Source organism: Akebia trifoliata, chromosome 5 (genome assembly GCF_017979445.1).
Source record: "Akebia trifoliata isolate Shusen 1 chromosome 5, ASM1797944v1, whole genome shotgun sequence".
NCBI lineage: Eukaryota > Viridiplantae > Streptophyta > Magnoliopsida > Ranunculales > Lardizabalaceae > Akebia > Akebia trifoliata.
The window spans coordinates 22,230,974-22,254,283 of record NC_141379.1 but is presented as its reverse complement, the minus strand read 5'-3'; the positions used below and the strand labels follow the sequence as shown (position 1 = coordinate 22,254,283).

Sequence of the window (23,310 nt, the reverse complement as noted above, 5' to 3'; positions counted from 1 at the left end):
TTTTAGCAGATTTCTCTTTGTAAACATTAGTTTTTTTAGTAATATTTTATTTATTTATCCTTATCCAAACCTTGGGCGTGATCCGATATTATTGGAGAAATCCATTATATCGGATACTCGTTATGATATATGATTATTGGGTGATAATACTTTTGAAAGGAAAGAAATCTTAGTCAAGTACTAAATTTCTAAAAAAATTAAAATTTTAAAGTTAAACTTTTCGAATCAAGAATCTTCATTAATTTCTTGATTTGAGTTATAATAATAATAATAATAAAAAAAACTTAAAAATAAATTGATTTTAATTAAATATTTTGGTGGATTCAATTTCCTTAGAAATTTTCAATTTCAAAGTTTTTCAATTAATTTAGTTTTAATTTAATTTTTCAATATCTTAATTTTTATCATCTTTTTAATAAGATTAGTTCTTTTAAAAAGGTATGGATAAATTTTTAGGGTTAGATTAAGATTGTCCTCTTTTCCCTATGGAAAAACCCTTGTCCTATCATCTTAAAGTTTTATAAATTTTTATTTGTTCAGAAGACCCTAACGAGTTATAGACACTTACCATCCTAATGAGTATTTAGAAATAAGAGAATTTAAAAAAAAAAAAAAAATCTACATCCTATTTAGTTTAACAAAAGAAAACGTATAAGTTTTATAAAGAAAAATTGCAGAGTTGTAATTTTAAATGCTTTATCATTCATGAGATCTTTTCTTTCAAAATTTCTTCAATTTGAATAAAAAGAAATAGAAGAAAAATTAGACTATTTTTTCTCTTCAATTCTCTCTATTTTTTTCCTGTTCTTACTTAACAATCTAAGTAAAAGAAGTAGAGATAAACTCACTTTTTTCTTTTATTTTCAATTCTCTCAATCCAAACACACTGCTACTTAATGAGAGAAGGTTGAGTAGAAGTGCCCCCACCTTAACGTTTAGACTTAATATAATTAAATTCAATCTAGTCATGAATCAAAAAAATTGCAATCGTACGTCCCTAAAATCGTGTTGAGTTAGTTTTCAAAATTATAAAAAGTAGAAGTGATTTGACACTAAAATTTGGATTCTGAAAAGGCACCCACCTTAACATTTATACTTAATATAATCAGAGTCATTTCTATAAAAAACATAGAAAATTACAAAGGGAAATTACTTAATAATCTTTGGCGCTAACTTTCTTTCAATTTAGTCATTGACTTTCGTGAGTTATCAAAATTGTCCATTTAGTATATCCCTATTTTTAATACAGTCCCTGAACTCCACTCTACACATTTCTTAAGATTAAAATGTTGAAATTTTCCTAACCATTCAAATTAATCATTTTTATCCTAAAAAATTGGATTTTCGACATCCCGATCGAGTGTTTTAGACTCCATTTCAATGAAAATGATTTGCGAAGGAAGAAAAGGTCATTTTCAAGTATTTTGAGGATGTATGTAAAAATTTATGATTTTTTCAATCGTTTTGCTTTCTTTTTAAATGAAAATCAATTAAGGATTGTTCTTTTGACTTGAAATCATCTACACAAGTCGATTTTTCCATGTATTTTAGTTGAAAAAACTTGAAAAAATGAAATTGGGTTGAGGTCATTTAAAAAAAAATTATTGGTGAGGTCGACAATAATTTTTGAAAAAATTTGATAACCTCAACAATAATTTTTTTTAAAGAAATTGTTGACCTCGACGTTGTAAATTCTACCCGATTTTGTTTTTCTTCGAGTTTTTGCAATCAAAATACATGGAAAGATTGACTTAAAACTTGACATAATGACTTGTGTAGATGATTTCAAACTAAAAGAACCATCATGTATTTATTTTCATCTAAAAAGGAAGTAAAACAATTGAAAAACCCTAATTTTTTATATATATCTTTAAAATGTTTGCAAAAAATCCCTTGAATATGACTTCTTCTTCCTTCTCAAATCATTTTCATCATAATGGAGTTTCCAAAACTTGACTAAGATGCTGCTGGATGAAAATGGTGAGTTTGAATGGTTAGGGCAATATCCACATTTCAATAGTGAGAAATATCTCGAATGAGGTTCAGGGACTGTTTTGAAAAGAGGGATTTACTAAATGGACTATTTTGATAACCTGCAACAATTAAGGATTAAATTGAAATAAAAATTAGCATCAGGGATTATTATGTAATTTTTCCAAATTACAATCGCTCGATTGTTATCTTTTAAAATTACAAATAAGTCCGTTTGATACATGTGCGTTTGCACATGCCACCTTTTGTCTGGGTTAACTAGTTTGAATCGAAATTCGGAAAAATAGTCTCTGTGATGGCGGAAGCTCCTTCAGGTCTTCGAATTCTTCTTCATCAGCATCAGAAAGAACGTGCGCCAGTTCACATTTCTTGCCACGCTGACAGAGACCGAGTTCTTGTAAGGAACCTCTCTCTCTCTCTCTCTCCAACTTTTGTTTTTGATTCCTCACTCCGTATGCAAATTCTTTCACTAATTAGGTCAAAATCTGACTATAAAGCTAATTACATCACTGATTGATGTTCGTATCGATTTATCACCCATACATTATACATAGTGTGTTTAGAGTTTCAAAAGTTTGATTTCTTTTTTGATTTCGTTTCTTCTCCTCAGGAAATATTCAAAAATGCAATATTGCAACCTGGATCGCCTTCAATTTTTGCGCTCCAGACGGTGCAAGATGCTATTAAACCTCAGGTCTGAGCATTCTTAATTAGAACTCTTGTCATTTTGAATGAAAATTTCGAAGCTTTGCTATTCGGAGTCAAAAAATTCATGTAGAATATACACATGGGTCAAAATCCTCTATGATTGTTTTTGCCTAGAACTTTCTCATGCTAATTCATTTGTGGCTGATGTGGGTTATCTAGAACACAGTTTAAAATCTCATTTCTGAAATCAGTTTTCTATCATGGCTGAAAGGAAAATGAGACCCTGAAATTTATTTGAAATTTGTGAAAAAATGGTGTAAAGTTTGTGTAAGACTTAGGTGAAACAATTGAAATATCGAAATTTTGTGAAAAATAAATGAGTTGAATTGAGAGAACTCTAATAATTAGATTAATTACTAAGCCCTAATTAGGCTTTAAATGTGATTACATAGCCTAATAAGTGGAAAAGATTAAAAGGGACAAAAGATAAAAAAAACTAATAAAATAGAGTTGTTCAAACTTCTCCTCAAGTTTAAAAGGGACAAAAGTTTGTGTAAGACTTAGGTGAAACAATTGAAATATTGAAATTTTGTGAAAAAGAAATGAGTTGAATTGAGATAACTCTAATAATTAGATTAATTACTAAGCCTTAATTAGGCTTTAAATGTGATTACATAGCCTAATAAGTGGAAAAGATTAAAAGGGACAAAAGACAAAAAAAACTAATAAAATAGAGTTGTTCAAACTTCTCCTCAAGTTGGTGCGTGGATATCGGCAACGCCCAACTTGGACAAGACACCTTTAAAGGTGTTTTTGCTAACACCTTTAGTAAGAATATCGACAAGTTGTTGAGATATAGGAACAAAGGGAGTATAAATTTACCTAGAAACAATCTTCTTTCTAATGAAATGTCGATTAACTTTGATATACTTTGTTCTGTTATGTTGAACCGGATTTGTTGCTATGTTAATAATTGATTTATTATCACAATATAGTGAAAATGAGACTGTCATGGGAAGCCATAAATAATCTAGTAAGGTCTTGAGCGACAACAACTCACACACTCTCTGTACTTTGACTCAACACTGGACCGAGAAACCACATCCTGCTTCTTACTGCGTCAAGTTACCAAGTTGCTGTTAACTTAATACAGTATCAAAAGTGGACCGTCTATCAATCACTGAACTAGTATAATCTGCATCAGTCCATGCCTCAACGCGAAGATGACCATGATTACTGAACAAAATACCTCGATCAAGATATCCCTTAAGATATTTTAAAATATGATAGACAACAGTAAGATGAGATGTGCGAGGAGAGTGTATAAACTGACTTACAAAACTAACAACATAGGTAATATCGGGATGAGTCATAGACAAGTATATCAATTTTCCCACAAGACGTTGATACTAGCCAATATCCAGCAAATACTCCCCCTCAGAATCAGTCAACTTGTGATTTTACTCAATAGGAGTATCGGTGGGACGAGAACCAAGTTGTCACTGAGTAAATCAAGGACATATTTATAAGAGATAAATATACTAGAATGGGACCGCGCAACCTCAATGCCTAAAAAATAATAAAGATGCTCGAGGTCCTTAATCTCAAATTGACGTTCTAAGTAAGATTTTACCTCTGTAATGCCGTCACAATCATCTCTAGTGAGGACAATATCATCTACATAAACAATCATAGCGATAATTTTACCTTGGAAGTGACGCAAGAAAAGACTATGATCAACAGAATTCTGATGGAAATCAAATTGATGTATTGCCTAAATAAAACGCTTAGACCATATGCGAGAAGACTGCTTCAGTCCATAGAGAAAACAATGAAGACAACAGACATGTCCAGAGGAAGCAGCTGCAAGAAAATCAGGAAGTAGGACCATATAGATTTCTTCCTGAAGATCATCATTAAGAAATGGATTCTTGACATCTAACTGAAAGAGGAGCCACCCTCTGATAGCATCAACAAAAAAGAGAACTCGAACGGTGGTCATCTTGGCAACGAGAGCAAATGTCTCTTGGTAATCACTTCCATAAGTTTGAGTATAATCTTTAGCCATAAGACGGGCCTTATAACGAGTAATAGAACCATTATGATTATGCTTAATGGCGAACACCTAGCGACATCCCACAATTTTCCTCCTTGGCAGAAGAGGAACTAGTTCCCAAATCTGAGTTTTTTAAGAGCATTCAATTCATCAATCATAGTTGCTCGCCACTCAGGATAAACAATAGCCTCTGCAATAGTATTAAGAAGAGAAACAACGGAAACAGAAGTAAGAAAACTCCAATAGGAGGGTGAGAGAGTGGAATCGGATACATAATTAGAAATAGGATAAGTACAAGTGCGCTTACTCTTGCGAGTGACAATAGTACGATCATCATAAGGAACAATAGAAGGCGAGGAAGTGAGTTGGTCTAGCATAGAAGTGATGGTAGTATTGCGTGACCGCCGAGAGTAAACCTACAATCGAGGAGGTGACGAATATAGGAAATGTAAAAGGAAGAACATGCATGGGAAGATGAAATAACAAAGGAGAGGTGTCATTATTAGGGGAATCTAGAGGAAACCACTCAGACTAAATACCAATTGTCCCAGTGTAGTATGGGGCATGCTTAAAGAAAGACATCCCGAGAAATGAAACGCCTTCGAGAGGAAGGATGATAACAACGATATCCTTTCTGGATAGAGAAAGAACAAAAAAAAAAAAATGGTCTTAGGGTCAAGTTAGTGCGAGTTTGGTCAAGAATTTGAATAAAACAAACGCACCCAAACACACGCGGAGGAAGTGGAAACAAGGGACGATTCGGATGGAGTTGAAGGAAGGGAATGACAAACTGAAGGACCTGGGAGGGGGTCCGATTAATAAGGTAAACAATAGTAAGAAATGCATCGGTCCAAAAGGATTGTGGCACGTTCATGCCAATAGAGAGGGCACATGCTAATTTCAGAATATGACAATTTTTTCTTTCTGATCGACCATTCTACTGAGGAGTTTTAACATTGAACATTTGTTGCTCAATGTTAGACTCTAAACAAAGCTTCAATACTTCACTATAGGTGTATTCGGTACCATGATTAGAATGGAAAGTTTTGACGGTACGACCAAACTAGGCATGGACCATAGTAAGAAATTGCTTGAAGATCCCATATACTTCACTCTTGTGTTTCATAAGATAGACCAAAGTGGTACGACTGTGGTCATCGATGAACATGACAAAATAATGAAAACTAAGAGTGGATGTAACGAGGGAAGAACCCTACACATCATAATGTATTAGGTTAAACAGAGTAAGTGCAGTAGTATTCATACTAATAGGATAATGAGAACGAACATGTTTAGCTAATTGACAAGTTTCACAAGAAAAATTAAGCAAATTGGCATTATTAAATAAGAAGAGAACATGTGTTTCAAATATCCAAAGGAAATATGGCCTAAGCGTAAGTGCCTTATTAAACTGACTACTACTACTAAGTTGAGAAACAGAATGAGTGCTAGGTAAAATAGGTGCATTCAAGAGATACAAGTCATTCATTTCATGTCTAGTGCCAATCGTCCTCTTCGACTCTATATCCTGAAAAACACAATGAGAGGGATAAAGGATTACACTGTAATTCAAATGTTTGGTAATGCTACTAACAGAGATAAGATTAATAATAAGTTGAGGAATATGTAGTGTATTAGTTGAGGAATATGTAGATGCAAGGGATAAAAGATTACACTAAATTGTTCTAGTCATCGCAAGGTTCACTTTGCTAATGGTTCTTTATCTACTATCAATGGTCAATGTCATTTTTCTATTACACCTTCTTTATTCCCAATAAATGAACTCTCGCATACTCAAACTCATCCCAGAGATCGGCTAGAAATTGAAAGACTTGATTCTTATCAAGAATTGACACACATAATGCCTCATCAAGAGGGTCCCTCCAAGCATAGGACAAGGAATAGAAGGTCAATTCTTCCCATTGAGTACATAGTTGTGATATATAGGTGGTGACTGAAGAGTCACCATGTGAAAGGCGGGAAATCTCACGTTCTAAGTTAAAGATCCAGATATTGTTTTAACGTTTGTGAGTAGATACTCTCCGCAGAATCCCATATCTGGTTTGCGGTCTTGTAGAACATAAAACCAGCCACAATGTGTGGTTGCATAGATGTAACTAACCAAGAACGGATTATAGAGTCATTAGCAAATCATTGGGGGTAAATAGTGTCAGTAGGTGCAGGTTGTTTATTCGTCCCCATGAGGTAACCGATCTTTGCTTTTCTACTAATAAACATTTCAATCAATCGTGCGCAAAGAAGATAATTAGGACCATCCAATTTCAAGGTGGTAATTTGGATGCCTGGAAAGTCGGTCGAATGAGAGGGAAGACCACCCGATCCATCACTATTACCGGTGATCGAGGAAGAAGACGTCTCGGAGGCCATCAAAGAGTCGATGTGCTTTGATTTGAAGGGAGTTCAAATAAGAAACTGATCGCAACACCCTAAAGGTGGCAATACACTATCGTAAGAGATGTGGAAGGTGATCAAACACTGTTGTAGGTGACTAGAGTAGTCATTAACTCAATCGTAGGGCACCAAGGGATAGTTCTGCCATTGCCGTAAGCTTTAAACATCAACTTGCTGTTGTTGTTACCTTCAAATAACTACACTGCTGTGAGCACAACCCCCAAACAACACACCTGCTGTGATCGCAACCCCCAAACAACACTGTTGTATTGAATAATTATGGGTTTTCATATAATAGCCAACCTAGCCAAACCCTTGTAGTCCAGTCACAGTAGCAATCACAACAGTGCTGCCAGTCCAAATAGTAGGCCTATATGAACCAGAAAAAAAAAAAAAAAACGGACAGAAAAAGGGGGGGCAGCCACACCAGCCAGCCCTAAGCCCTATCACAAGGAAGTTACACTCGTAGAACAGCCGCACAAAACCCCCACAACACTCTCACACTGCCCTAATCGACACCATCGCAAGACCAACAAAAAAAAGAAGAAGCTTATCGCAGCCTAGAAAAATAGTAGGGGCAGTCTTGTTGCATAGTCCAACCAACAGTCTTATTACACAGAACATGGGCTGCCCTATCGCATAGTCTAGTCAGCAGTTCTGTCGCATAGAGCAGGAGCAACCAGCCATCAACCAACAATCAGCAGTCAATAGCCAACAATAGAACTATCACACACCACAGCCAACGGCCATATTGCGTAGCCTGGCCCTATCCCACAAAAGAGTCCAATTGCATCTTGTGATTAGGTCATCACAGATCTAAAGGATAATATATATATATATATATATATATATATATATATATATATAAATAAAAAATAAAAACCCTAAGGGGAAACCACCAAGGAAGCTGATGCTACGAGGTGTGGAAGACGGATTTAAGAGAGGAGGGGGACAATGGGATTTGTAACAAGAAGGAGGGGGGGGGGGGGGGGGGGGGGGCTCTGATACCAAGTTGAATTGAAAGAATTCTAATAATTAGATTAATTACTAAGTCCTAATTAGACTTTAAAGGTGATTACATAGTCTAATAAGTGGAAAAGATTAAAAAGGACAAAAGACATAAAAAACTAATAAAATAGAGTTATTCAACAAAATGCAATGTTAAAATTTTTGGGTTGAGTTGATTGAATATTGTTCCTCTATTCAATTCTACCTAAGAACATGTCTGATGTTAATTTAAGTGTGTTTGTATCATGATTTAGGAGGATAAGGCTTTGAGGATGGTAAAATGATGATGATGATCCATAAATTTCTTTACCTTGGTGTAACATGGGCATCTTGGGAGTGTAGTAGGTGCCCAATTATTGATATATGCAAACCTGAATTATTGGGGTTGGGTCCATCTTTTTGGAACCCATAGTTATATTGTTACACAAATTTCTTGGTCACTTCCCAGCACAACCACTAAATACTCATCAGATCTGACCTGATTTGGTTGGTATTGCTTCCACTTAGTAAACCTTTCAACTAATTTGGTTGGATTGGACCTTTCAACTAACTGGGTTGGATTTGGATACAGGTTTCGCCCCATTGACATCCACTGTGAATACTATTATTGCCATTTACACTTGAAAATGAAATGGTTGATATAGATGTGGTACCCATTTCCTTGTCTTCTCCACCATATGATCAACAGTGACGCAAACTCAAATTGATAAGGCCTATGGTCCATTCTATAGATTGCATTCTTTTGGACTGCCAAAACGTATATGTATGTACAGAAAAAAGAGAAATGCCAAGGGTCCATTTATCAACACTTCTAATTGATCTTTTATTTTTGTGTGACCGGGATTATTCTCTCTCTAGGGCTGCAACTTGGGTGGGTTGGGGGATCAACTTGAACCCAACCCAAACTTGACAGACACCAACTTGCACCTATACCCGCTCCCAATCCGACCTCCGATGTGAAATGCTGGACTCAAGCCCAACCAAAGAAGGGTTGGTTCATTCCTCATTAATACTAGATAATTTAGTAAGGATAAGGGTTACATAAAGATAAGTGTTATGTAAAAGCTTGGTCGCTTGCTGCGTTCTTCTTTATCAATTAATCTTTTATTTGCCTATAAAAAAGTGGTATGTAAAAGAGTATAAAATTTACAATTATTTATCCTAAAAATGCATTTCAAAGTTTGTATACATGAAATTATAAGCAAATTTAAAGAAGATGATGATGATTATTAACTAAAGTAAACACCTCTGTTTACTGTTGCTAACAAGTCAAACATTTAAATTTGCAATATAATCATTGTATGGCATAGAATTACATAAAAAAGCGTTAATAACAAAGCGATTGATTATTTAACGTACACCAACCTGCACTTGCACCTGTTCCCAATTCGACCTTGTGTGTGAAATGATCAACTTGGGCCCAACCCAAGTCAAGTTGGTTCATTCCTCATTGATACTAGATACTTTAGTAATGATAAGGGCTTACTCAAAGATAAGTGGTATGTAAAAGAAAGTAAAATTTATAATTATCTATCCTAAAAGTGCGGTTTAAAGTTTACATTTTTGAAATTATTAGCAAATTTAAAGAAGAAGAAGATAATTAACTAAAGTAACCACCTTGGTTTATTGTTGTTTGCAATATCTAACATGGCAAACATTTAAAGTCACAATATAATCATTGTACGACAGTATAGAGTTACATAAACAAATGCATTAATAACAAAACAATTGATTATAATGAAAATAATCACATATTAGTTTTCATATATAGATGAACAAAAGTATACATACTGAAATATGAATTATGAATTATGAATATAGATAATAAAAAAAAAATATGAATTATGAATGAGAAAGAAACAAAGATATAAGAAAATAATTTTAAATTATAACCATAATAAGTTCAGGTTCTCGGGCAAATCTGGCAATCAGATGCCTATGCTTGAACCCAACCCGATTTGATTCGATCATTTTTTACCTTGAACCCAAGCTAAATGAGCCCAAACCTGACCCATGGTCGGCTTCAACCCAACGGGTTTGGGTTTGGCTCACCTAAATTGCAGCCCCCTCTTCTCTCTCTTTTTCTCTCTCCTCTGGATAGGTTAAGATGAATACATTGGGAAGGAAAAGATCCCAAGAAAATATACAATCCTAAGTGGCTGAGAAAATCTATGTAGGATTAGAAAACAAAATACAAGATATTGTCCTTCCCCATTTATGGTGGAGCCCCATTTTTATTGAAAAATCATCAAATAATCCTTGAATACTAGGCCATCTGAATACGAGAGCTTTAATTTTAAAGAAAATATTTAGCACATCTTCTGTATTGTTGTAAACCTTTATATTCATTTCCTTCCCGCCTCCAAACTACTCCATCTCTACACGAGAATGCACTAATGAACCAAGTCTTGGGTATGCTTTAACAAATATCACAAACATGCTTCTTTGGCCAAGTTGCAATGTAAGATAAGATGGTTACTGATTCAACACTTGCATTGCACACAGTTGGAATATGTCAAATTCTCCTAGTGGTGTATTGGGCGTTTTCTACTTATAGTTCGAGTGAATTAGAAATTTTATTTCATGAGTGAATTCTTCAACTTGAAGTAGTCATGATTCCTTACTTTAAATATGAGATGGAATACCAATTTTGCGTACATGAACCCTATGTGGGAATCCCTTACAATGAAATACAAACAGAAGTTATCTAACCAAAATTAACATAAGATAAAGGTTGCATTTTGGAACAGAAAATTTGATCATAGTCATACATGTTAATTGGTATTGGTGAATATTGGTGCACATTTGTATGAGTAGTGATATTTATGTAACAATTTCAATTGATTGATATGATTTAATCTCTCTTCAGTGACCCCCATGTCATATCATTGCATATCAGTGCGTTTATTATTTTGTTTGGATCTACCTTAGGTTACAATGGAAACTTTCTTTTTTGCATCTAGATACATTCATATCACTTTATATCTAGGTACACATATCTTATACACTAAGAGGATTTAATTCATATAGAAAACATTGTATATCAACTACTAATGGCCATATAATCAAATAACTCATATTACTTTATCACATTCTTGTGATCACTATTGATCTAGTCCTCGTCCCATTATGTATCAAATTTAGTTCTTACATTAAAGTCCAAGAAATGTAGAGTTTCACGACATATTGATCATATTGATGGGGTCCCTCTATATTATGATAAGTTGTGATTGTAATCATGGTTCAAAGTTTCATTCAGTTTCACAATGTTTCAGTGGGACATTCTAATTTCGGTTGGAATGAACCATTGAATGTTTCAGGATGTTTAGGATTGTCTTAGAATGTCTTAGAATGATTTGGTCGAGATCTTCTCAGTTTTTTCCCTGCCTGAAACATTTCCTTGAGACGAGATTTTAATTCTTGCCTATAATAATCCTTTAATGATGGTTTATCTTAATCTGTAGTCCATATTTTAGGTTAGATTACCTATACAAAATATTTTGTATTGATTGACCAACTAGGTGCTTGGCCAATTACTTGACAGAGGCAAACGGTATTAGTCCAAGATGAGAATCAATCACTGGAAAATGCTCTCCGAACGTTACTCCAAGAGCTGGTGGTAAGTTACTATGGTACTGATTGAATGATTTTTATTATTTTGTCTAGCTGTCCTTGTGTCTTTAAATGTTTGCACATTTTTCTTTGTGGTAGAGGAAGGGGAAAAAATTGATTTATCTCTTTGGAAACATTTTTTATATGGGTAAGCTGGACTTGAACCCATGACCTCAAAGTTTGTTTTGCAGTGTGTAAAACCAACTGAACTATGGGTCTAAACCCCAATTTTTTCTTTTAAATCGAGGAATATGATATGATATTCTAGATGTTGTGCTTTGAATGCGCATGATCAATGTAAATGTTCTCTAATACTTTTTCCCTACAATATATCTTAGGCTTTAGCTAATACCAAAGTATTAAAAATTGAAATATTTCATCATTTCCATGAAAAAATGCAATTATTTCCACATAGGTCAAAATATTTCCATTTCCAAGCTGACCAGAATATAAATTGAAATCAAAATTTAATGCCTTGACTAAAATTACATGGTCATCATTTATTTATTTTTCGTTTTTCGATGTATAACTATTTGAGATTGTGTTAGTGATATGTTTGGGCAACATGATACAATCTTTTGGTCAAGTGGTTCCATGTGAGCTGTGTTTTAGAACAAAATTCTCATCAAACTGAAATAAGTTTAGGGATTTAACACGAGTGCCATCGTGTATTTAATCTTTTTTCCATTGGGAGACGATCATCCTACAAAAAGCTAAAACTTATGCTGCTATTTGGGCAAGAATTCCAAAACTGTTCGTCAGCGTTGTCATATTCTTCTTGAAGCACTTCATCTCCAATTTCACCCCCTCCCCTCACCCTCAAAAATAAATAAAAATAACTTTCACTGAGAAAGCTAAGAAAAGATACAAATGGAGGTTGAGGAGACCAAAAGAAAACAAAAGAGGTACTTTCGTGGAAGGAGAGGACAACGTGAGGGAGGAATTGTGGCTTTCCATGGCTCTAAACAACCTCTTTCTTTTAGGATTGGGTAACATCCACGTTGATACTATCAACATAGAGGATCATTTTTTATTGGAGAGATCTTTTGAGAAAGAGGGGATTGTGTCTACTATAGGTAGTATGGAAGATGAAAAGCACCTGACCTGATGCGTTTTCTCTTAAAATCTTGTTAGGATATGATTGAGAAGGACTTAATGAAAGTGCTAAAATATTGCTAGGATGATAACCTATCTCGATTTTGCTCTAATAGCAATTTTTTGGTATTTGCTGTAAAAATGCTAGGAGGGGAAGACATTTCAGATTTTATTGTCCCTTTAGATTGGTTGTGTTATTAATATAAGATCGTTTCTAAAATGCTAGCTTTGCATATAAAGGAAGTCATCCATCAATGATGTGTCCGAAACAAGGAGTTTTTGTCAAAGGTCGCCAAATCCTTGATCTTGTTGATTGCCAGCAAGTGCACTGATTTGAGAATTTAGGAGGGTATGCTAGGGGTTATTGGCAAGATTTATTAGAAAAAAGCATATGACCAATTTGCCTTGGAATTCTTGAGGTATATCCTTAACCAATTCGGGTTTGGGGAAAAATGGACCATTAGGATTATGAAATGCATAACGTTGCCATCCTTTTCAATTCTAGTCAATGGAAGTCTCGCAACTCCATTCCTTTTTGTCATTATGGTTGGAGCTTTGGGCAAATTCATGGGGAAGGCTGTGTCAATTGAGAATATATTTTGTTTCAAAGCTTCAAGCCTTGGTTTATCGATAACTTATTTCTGATTTGCATATGATAAACTTGTCTTTCTCGAGGCGTCCATTGACCAAGTCTGGTTTCCTAAAGACTTTTGTATTGTTTTGAGGTGGATCTGGCCACTGGCTTTCAAAAGAGTAAGGTTTTTGTAGTTGAGCCAGTTTCCAATATTGACATTCTAGCAGGGATTTGGAAGAAAATTACCTTCATAGAAATATTATCTCTCCAAATGAGGTAAGGATGTGTGTATCAAGAGTACTCTTTCTAGCTTGCTCATTCACTTTATGTCTCCATCCTTTATTTTCATTTATTTTTGATAAGTTAAAGGTTTATTTAAAAAACAAACGAAGGGGGCAAGATGGCCCTATAGTACAAACTTATCAAAAAGAAGTGAGGAAAGCCCCTTAGGCTACCTCTAAGTTAGAAACCAAATCCCACCTAACAACAAAATCCTTAAAGAAAATCCCCTTAAACTCTTTGTAAGCTTCCCCCCCCCCCCAAATAAAAAAAAAAAGAAAAAAAATAATAAAAATAAATAAATAAATAACAGCCCCAGAATAGACAACAAAAGATCATGCATCGGAAGCGCCTTGCCCTCGAAAGTACGCTTGTTCCTCTCTTTCCACAAGCCCCAACAAATGGCGAAGAGAACTAGATTCCACATAATCTGTTTTGAGGATTTGAAAGAGTTACCCCACGAACACCAAGACTCAACCAACCCTTTGATAGAGCTTGGAAGGCAGCCCGCTACACCAAAAAGACCGAGGAAATGGGACCAAACTTCTTGGGCGGTAACACAATGAAGGAACAAATGATTCGTTGTCTCCCCATTGCTATAGCACATCAAGCAACAATTAGGAGTTTGAAAACCTCTCTTGATTAACTGATCCATTGTGGTTACTCTCTCCATCGCTGCTAGCCTTGCAAAGACTGAGACCTTAGAAGGGACCCTCACATCCCAAACGAAAGAAGCTGAGAAAGTATAGTTCATCGAAGGTAAGCTTAAGAACCAATGTGAAATGGTATCATACTATGATTGAAACCCTTCTCTGATTATCTCAACAAGTATGTTGCAACTGAAGTAGGCTATGGAAAACTTTTCTCCAAAAGCATGAAGAATGTGCTGTATTTCTTCTCTTTTTTGTTTTATTGTTCACTATTTCATTTTGGGCTATATCTGTTTCTGACTTAAACATTTTGTCTCTTCCTACTCTGCATGTTCATGACTTTGAGTTACATTCCTTCACTTGATGTACAGTCATCTGCAGTTCAGTCCGGGGAACAAATCATGCAGTATGGGCAATCAATTGATGCTAGGGAAAGTTGCCATGGTCAAATACCACGCCTTCTTGGTCAGTAAATACTATCTTTCAGTAGTTTGGCACTTTTATTCCATTTGCATAAAGGTAATCCTATATTCTGAGAATACTAGACAGTAATTATGCATCTATAAGTGGATCCAGATGCTTAACTCAAAATGATTTGGTGAGAGAATATTTTTTTGATAAACAATGGATTTAACCTAGGGAAGATCTTAGCCTAAGCAACATGTTCAGATGATTGCAACCACCAAATTAGTGTTCTCTTTTGTGGAGCTCTCACTAAATCATTTTTATTGTCCAAAAGAGCAATATAGATTGGATGTTGAATGTGATTCCTGTTTGGGAGCAATATAGCTTGGATGTTTAGTGTAATTTCCTATGTGGGACCCTTCAACTTGTTGTTGCATTATCGTTGTGCACAACATGGCCTGATAGTTTTTGTTTTCATAGTTAAGTACAGTATAATTACTCAGATTATAACTCTTATGGACTCACATGATCTTTGAATGTTGGCTTTCATATATCCTTTCCTTTGTTTTCCCTTTATGCACACTCTTTTCCGAACATCCCGAGTAATTTGCAATTTATTGTATCTTGACTTTTTTGTTTCTGTTCTAGACATTGTGTTGTATCTTTGTGAGAGAGGCCATGTTGAGGGTGGTATGATATTCCAGCTGTTAGAAGATTTGACGGAAATGTCTACTATGAGAGACTGCAAGGAAGTCTTTGGTTATATAGAGAGTAAACAAGATATCTTAGGGAAGGTGTGTACCTTGTTGATTGTTGCAGTGCTACTGTGCGTTTGTTATTGTGCCAAATCTTCCAAAGTATGGTCAAATCTTCACTAATACTCAAGTAAACTATGTGGTTGCTTTATCTGCAGCAAGAGCTTTTTGGTCGAGGGAAGCTTGTGATGTTGAGGACGTGCAATCAGCTTCTACGGCGCCTTTCAAAGGTGATAATATCGTATAATTAAAGTAAATATACTTCAAATATGTTGAATGAGCAGTGGCTGGAATGCAAGTGTAGCGGGGTGGGTGGGTGGGGGGCTTAAAAAAAAAACTAATTGAAGGGAACTATTTGAAGCTAAAAAGTACAGAGACTAAGTAATTCTTTTATAATTATTTGGGAGTTTCAGTATTTGACAACCGTTATGCTTTTCTAAAATCTTCCATGAGAGAAGAAAAAAAAAAGAGTAGTTGCTTTTGCATTTTTGTTGATTGCTTATAAATTTCGATAGTGTTTTCTTCTTTTGTTATTGAAATCATTATTTATGTAAAACATGAATATTACTATACAGTAATATTAAGTACATTGCAGTAATCTGGGTTTCTTATATGCTATACAGAATTAAATTATCCAAACATAAATAAACAAAAATATGCAAGGCTCTAGGCATGCTGAAAAGTTGGGTAACTCATCGACGTCTACAAGAGTTAGATAAAAAAGAACATATGCAACATCCGCGTACAACTGGCAACTGCTTAAATTCCATAACTGATATCAGAAACTCAGTATTTAACAGTTGCTTTCCACGGGGAAAATTCTAAATTGGAAATGTGACATGGTCCTAGCATTACTATGTTTATAAATTATAATAGCGCAGTTGTCACGCATACTAATGGTTCACATTGTTTACTAATATGAACCATCAAATAAGTGTAGTCAATTTGGAAGATTACAATATGTAAACACTCATCTTTAATGGACTGTTGCAAAGGAGTTATACGAAGAAGGGTATTTGGGCCATTTTTTGAACATCAGTTTTTTGTCCCTTGTCCCCAAGAAGCAAGTGGCATAATATTGAAGCAACTTCAAACCCATTAGTTTGGTAGGAATTGTTTGTGAGATTATACTCAAGACACTGCTTACAAGAGAGGTTGGCTCAAATGTTTTCTCATTCTCAAGGTGAATTTTTTAGAGGACCAAATCCTTGATGGGATTTTTATTACTGCCAAATGCACCAACTCTGAGTTCAGATCCAGATATTGGGGATAGTTTGTAAGATTGATAAAGAAAAAGCATGCAATCACATAAATTAGGGTTCCTTGCTTACTCTCTAGTTACTTGGAAGTATGGGGTTTAGGTTAATGGTGGTGGATCTGAGTATGTATCTCATCAACGTTTTTTAGGCTCACCTTCTGGTTAAGAATTTCAAGGGGTCTGACATGGTGACCAGGTCTCCATTTTTTTCCATCAGAGCAGGCCTGTTCTGAAATCTAGCTCAAAAAATAATCTCAGTGTCAGTGGAAAGAGAAAATGACCAAGCTTCCTTGTCTTTCAAAACCATTAAAGCTTGATCTCAATGGCAAACAGTATAATGTCTTGGCTTTTGAACTTTCATGAGAGTTTACAAGGTACTAAGAAGAAACCACTTTAAAATTTTACTGGGGTACCTTGTTGAGAAATTGCTGATTGGGAGATGTGAGGATGGTTGTTAGTCAGATTATCTACGTGTCATCTTATAATTTGTAATCAGCATTATAGTCTTCTGAATTCTGTCACTCAACTGTCTAAAACCCTGTTGAGAAATTCCTGGGGTACCTTGTTGAGAAATTTTTGATTGGGAGATGTGAGTATAGTTGTTAATCAGAATATATTTGTGTCTTTTTATAATTTGTAATCAGCTTTATATAGTTTTCTGAATCCTTCTGTCACTCAAACTGTCTAAAACCTTGTATCTTCTAGGCAAATGATGTGGTCTTTTGTGGACGTATTCTTACGTTTCTGGCTCATTTCTTCCCACTGTCAGAACGTTCAGGTAATTGCCTTTCACTTTTTGTCCTACCCTTATTTTATTTTTCTGTTCATTGATTTGTGGTAGATAATAATGTTGCTCTTGTCAACTATCAACGCTTACAGCTGTGAATATTAAGGGAGTTTTCAACACTTCCAATGAAACAAAGTATGAGAAGGAGGCCCCTGATGGTACATCCAAGCTTTGAATAACTTCAATCTACTTCTGTTTCTTGTCCAGTTTAAACTTTTAAAAGATGAAATTTCAAGTGCAGAATTGGTTTCCATATCTATAATGCTTCTGATAGTCCTTTGAATTGCTTTTTCAGGCATTTCTGTTGATTTCAATTTCTACAAGACCTTCTGGAGTTTACAGGTCAATTATATTCCTTCTGTTCCTAAAAAGATTGGAACTTTGTATGAGGAAAAAATTCTATTTTTATCTATCCCCAAATATTCTGTAGTGCTTTTTGGTGGTTTGATTGACAGGAAATTGTTCTTCTCCAGATATGCTAAAGTTGACCTCCTTTTGAAGACTAAATCATGAAAGCTGTAGAAGTTGCCAGCTTGCTAAATTGGTTTAAATCTCTGTGTTCAAAATCCACTGTCACCTACTAATACCAACCACTAATCCCACTTGCGTATAAACAAAATATCATGAAAGCTGTAATTAGTTATTTTCACCATTTTAAAAATGGTCCAGATGAGAGTCTTACACCATTTTAAAAATGGTGTAGCTGGCTATTAGCAACCAATTTTTGCTAATATGCTTGCACTCATGCCATTTCTGTAGTGGTAGGAACTAAGGTTCAAAGTATCACTTAGTTTTGCTACTATGGTACGTTGCTTGGATTATGTTCATTCAAGGGACTATCATCAGAAACCTATTTCTCCATCCTCTTTCTGGATGAGGGTTTCTGAACCCACACTTGTCTTTTACCAGTGTGGTCGGAGAGATGTAGTTCCTGCTCCTGATGTTGTAATGTAGGATCAAGGGAGGGGTAGATGAATTCAAGGCGGTTTATGGAGGATTGGTTAGAAAGGCTCTCGAGGCTAGCAATGCCTTGTGGGAGTTGGATCCCGTTCAATCGACTAGAATCAGCTGCCACACCATGTTGAATTTTGCCATTCTTGGAAAACTCTCTCGTTCCTCTCCAACCAGATCTCCTAGCATAGTGCGAATGGAAGGAGTTTCAACGGAATTTTTTTCCTACCACAAAAACTTGTTTGACCCCACCTCTGCAGTAAAGAGAAGGCCGAATTTGCAACACCAAATTGTAACAAAAAGTGAAAAAAAATGAAACCAAAATGAAACTTGTGCCATGATTGGATCTATTAATTTGTGAGTTTTTCTCACTTGGGAATCCCAGTATGTAACTATATTTGGCTTTTTCTTTTTCCGATGTTTCCTAATGAGAAATCCTTAAAAAAATTTGGTGGGACAATCTGTTCTATAAACTCCAATTAGCAAAATGGGAGTGTTGCCTCATGCTTCGTTATGCATTATGACTTGTTCTCAGAGTTCTCAGATCTACTAGCTGTGGAAGTGAGTTCCTCCAATCCTGTAGGTTAGGCCTTTGGTTAAGATAGGGACACTTTGACATTTGTCTTGTAACTGCGTCATATTTGGTATCATTGTAGGGCATTTAGAATTATTTACATTTATGAAATTGCACCTTTGAATAGCAATCTAGTCCTACAGAGAGAGGGGAGGGGAGAGGGGGGGGGGGGGTGTGAATAGGACTTTTTAAAATCTTCTTGCAATAGGGATTAATCTAAGTCCTAGGTAGGGCTGTGTTGATGTGCTACCTCCTACTTCTAGCCTCCTAAACCAATTTCAGCACATGGTCTCTTTAATTAAGGAAGCTAATTGATTGATAGATCAAATTAAGCAAAGAAGCACGTTAGCACATACAACAGAAAATCAATTAAGCAAAGTAAGCTTAAACAAGAATTTAATCAAACACTTAAAGCACACGAGATTTATAGTGTTTTGGCTAAATGCCTACATCCACTCCCAAGGGCCCCTTGCTTAGGGTCTTGGCTTTCCACTATCTAGAGGTTTATGGTTCACCTCAAACCTTTTACAGCTGATTTTTCTGTAGCGCAAATCACTAAACCTAACTCAAGAGTTGGTACGCACACCAACTCATACCATGGTTTTAAACAAGGCTAACCAAGAACCCAAACTAGGGAGATGTTCCCTAAATTCCTAGGTTTTACCTAGGAAAGTCTAGTAAACCCACCTCACACTCTCGATTTGTTCTCTACCAATTAAGAGCTTGATTTTTACAAGAGGGAAACCAAGAAACCAGAAACTATGAGAAAGAAAGTGACCAAGTTTGAATACCTTTATCTTGATTAGAAGATTTAGCAATGTAACACCATATGACTTGAGTCTTCAAAGCATCTATTTAGCTCCATCTAGCACCCCATAAGATGTTCCAAGAAGAATATGAATGTTGTGCCAAGGATGAAGGTGAAGCTTCTGGTCTAGGCTTTAGGATTTGGGTAGGTTTTCCTAAGGTCCTAGGGTTGAAGGTGAGTGTGACTTGTGTGTGCAAGTGGGGGTTCAAAACTTTCCAATGGCTCGAGCAAAAATCTTAATGGAGTAAGGTTTATATTTATAGATTTTTGAAGGATATTTTCGGTTAGCTGAAGTTGACTGAAGCTTCAGAAGGCAAAAAAAAATATCATTTCTGGAAATCAAACTGAGCCATCCTTAGGGTAGCCAAGCTAACCGAGGATATTTAGAAGTTAATACTGTCTTTGGAAATTGAGCCCAAGGCAGCCTTCGGCTAGTCAAGGCTAACCTAGAAGGTAACCAAAGGAACAAAACAAATCAAAATTAAAGTCACATTCCTCAAGTCTTTTCTAACGTAAGGAGGGGTTCCTAACTTCCAAGGAGGTCTTGGGGTAAGGTGGAAATGACACAACCTTACATTTATCTTTCAAGTACAAGATGATGGTCACGAGATGATCGATAAGCATAGTTCAAACTCTCACAACTTTTGGTCACAGAGTTGGCAACAAAAGCTCCTGAGTCAACTGTTTATACGACACAAAAGCACGAACAAGTTAGCTGACTCAGTTGCCAAATACAGTGTACATACACCTTGTGCACTAGGAACTCTCCCCTAATTTTCCTTTCATCTCTCTTTTGGTTCGTTCTCTGTTGTCCCTCTTCTATTTTTCCTACTGCTTTTGTGTGGAGATCTAAAGTTCCATCTATAATTGCCTTCTTGAACTGCTTCACCAGACACTATTCTAACTCTCTACCTTTGATTAATCTCATACACACTATTGTGGATTCCGACTCCATGTTTGCCAACTTTTCTATTATATTTGGTGTTCTTTCTTTTCCACTTCTTGGATTTGTTGGGTTCTTCACAGGTCAGTTTTGGGGATCTTTATAGGTTGTCACACCCATGTTGTTATGGTTTGCCGTTATACTAAACGTTAGGGAGAAAAGGAACATGAGTGTGTTCAAAAGGAAGATGGGATCCAAAACATTATTCTCCATATTGCCGCTTTATATATGTGGTCTAAATTTTTTGTAGAGAGCAAGGGGTTTGTAGATGGCCTCGGAGATTTGGTATCACTTTCTAAGGATGTTAGGGGTGTCATGGTGCGCTCTGGGTTCTTTCCGAAATCTAGTGGAGGAATGGTTGGTCATAGGATCAGGATTTGCGGCATTAAGAGAAAGCTTTGGAGCATTACTCCCTTCGCAATTTGTTGGGAAATTTGGAAGGAAAGGAACCTAAGGGCCTTTGGGGGAAAAGAATCCTCGATCCAAAAAATATTTGTGTCTATCTTCTTACGGAGTAAAATCTTTGTAGAATCTAAGAGGGTCTTCTTTGAAGATTTCATAGCTAAGTGGATTGGGTGTGTAGTATTGATAGATAGATAGCTTGTTCTTGGTTTCATTTCTTTCCTTGTACTTTGATTCATGGGCTTCTCGACCATGGCATTAATAAAGACCTTTGATTTATCAAAAAAGAAAAGAAAAGAGAGCAAGGGGGTTTTTCTTGGAGGATTTCGGTTTTAGAAGGGACCTCTTGGTCAATGGGTGATTTATTTTTTCTCTTTCTTGTCAGGTCTCCTCGACACCCTTCTTTTTGTTTTGCTTTCTCTCTTCTCAAGAAAAATCTTTCTCTTATAAAAAAATAAAAATAAAAGGCTGTTTTTATTCATAAAAAAATATTGCATCACCTATCAAGAACTTTCAAATGGTGTTCCACCCTTTGGATAGGTCATGACCCCTGAATCAAAATTTTAATGATCGTCCAAAATTATGTAACTAATAAGTTGGTTAGGATCTTCCAATCCATCTTAGAGGTGAGCCATCAGTTAAATGGCATGGATTGATGTGGAAAAGCTTAGAAAACAAAACGGTTCAGCAAATGATACTCTTTTTAACAGCTTATCTCTCATGATTCGAAAAATCTAAATCTCTGTCCCTTTATGTTGATTATTTTATTTTTCAGGAGCATTTCTGTAACCCTCCCGCCACAACAGTTGCTCCACCCAAATGGCAGAAATTCTCATCCAACTTAATGGTATATCCATTTCCACTTGAAATTTTTCTTTATTTTTATCAGTCTTTTGTTTTGCTGCATTCCTTCCTTGTGGTAAGATAATAGTTTGGCTTTGTCATTGACCGTATTGAATGCTTTTCTTTAATTATGAAATTTTTAGGTCGTCTTGGATACTTTCGAGGCTCAGCCTTTGAGTGATGACGACGGTAATGCAAATAATCTTGACGAAGAAGAGGCTGCAGCTTTCAGCATAAAATATCTGACAAGCAGTAAATTAATGGGGTTAGAGGTAAACGGGCTTAAAAGGGTTGATGAAATGGACTTCTACAGCAATAGACCTTTTTCTTTTTTTAATTTGCTTGTCTATCATTTTTTATTCAATTATTTTCTTTTACTGGCAGCTGAAAGATCCAAGTTTCCGACGCCATATTCTTGTTCAATGCCTCATAATGTTTGATTACCTTAAGGTAATAATCCTCATACATAATGGTTCCTTCTTTGAAATTATAGGCTGCATATGTCTATTATGTTTCTCTGGGTGTTTATATTACAAACTCGAGTAAATCAGAGATGTTACCATCTGCATTGAGAATATGCTGCTGTATACAAAGGAGGAATGCTTACCTGTGGTGGGGGATTGTAAGAGTTTTTCCTTGCATTTTCCGTAATTGTGATGCATATCCGTGGGGTTGGGACCTACCGTTCTATAGGTTCCAGCAATAGGATATCTTATGCCAAAATTTGATTCAATGACCATCTTATTTGGTGCATCCTCGTGGATGGAAAAGGCTTCACTTGGTGCATGTGCACGGCCTCAGGGTCCATACGGAGCCACAGTTCCAGTTCCTCGTCAGGGACTGTTCACTCAATTTGCTTCCTACATTAGAGGTGCCTAAAGGTTTGGGAAGAACTCCATGTGCAAAGGTATGGAGAACGAGGATTTCCTAGCTCTTTCTGTATTTCTTCTAAGAAAGATTACCCTGTTTTGGAGTTCATGTTTGATTTTATGGGAGCTTAGCTTTATTTGTGGCTTACCATCTTGTATTGGAATTTCTCTCATCGTCATCAAAACCTTATATCCTAAAAATAATCTTGTTCCTCTATTCAATTTTATCTGAAGTCATGTCTATGTAATTCAAGTTTCCTCACATTTGCTCTCACTACCCCGATCCACATCCTTTTTGGTCTTCCTTGCACTCTTTTAGAACATTAGACGTGTACTTCCTTCTATCTATGACAAATATGTTTGACATGACTCTCATAGTTGATTACGTA

The 23,310-nt window shown here is 35.7% G+C and overlaps 1 protein-coding gene across 1 annotated transcript in view; it reads left to right on the top strand.

The window, feature by feature from the left end:
* The first annotated feature begins 2,230 nt into the window (after positions 1–2,230).
* Positions 2,231–23,310, top strand: part of THO1 (nuclear matrix protein-like protein) — a 47,418-nt gene continuing 26,338 nt past the window's right edge. Inside the window, exons 1-12 of the mRNA XM_086443019.1 lie at positions 2,231–2,389; positions 2,603–2,686; positions 11,661–11,735; positions 14,698–14,791; positions 15,380–15,525; positions 15,645–15,716; positions 17,450–17,522; positions 17,624–17,689; positions 17,827–17,873; positions 21,985–22,056; positions 22,196–22,324; positions 22,437–22,502. Coding sequence (XP_086299145.1) covers positions 2,288–2,389; positions 2,603–2,686; positions 11,661–11,735; positions 14,698–14,791; positions 15,380–15,525; positions 15,645–15,716; positions 17,450–17,522; positions 17,624–17,689; positions 17,827–17,873; positions 21,985–22,056; positions 22,196–22,324; positions 22,437–22,502 — 1,026 coding nt within the window. The 5' untranslated portion in view covers positions 2,231–2,287. The remainder of the gene's footprint in view (positions 2,390–2,602; positions 2,687–11,660; positions 11,736–14,697; positions 14,792–15,379; positions 15,526–15,644; positions 15,717–17,449; positions 17,523–17,623; positions 17,690–17,826; positions 17,874–21,984; positions 22,057–22,195; positions 22,325–22,436; positions 22,503–23,310) is intronic.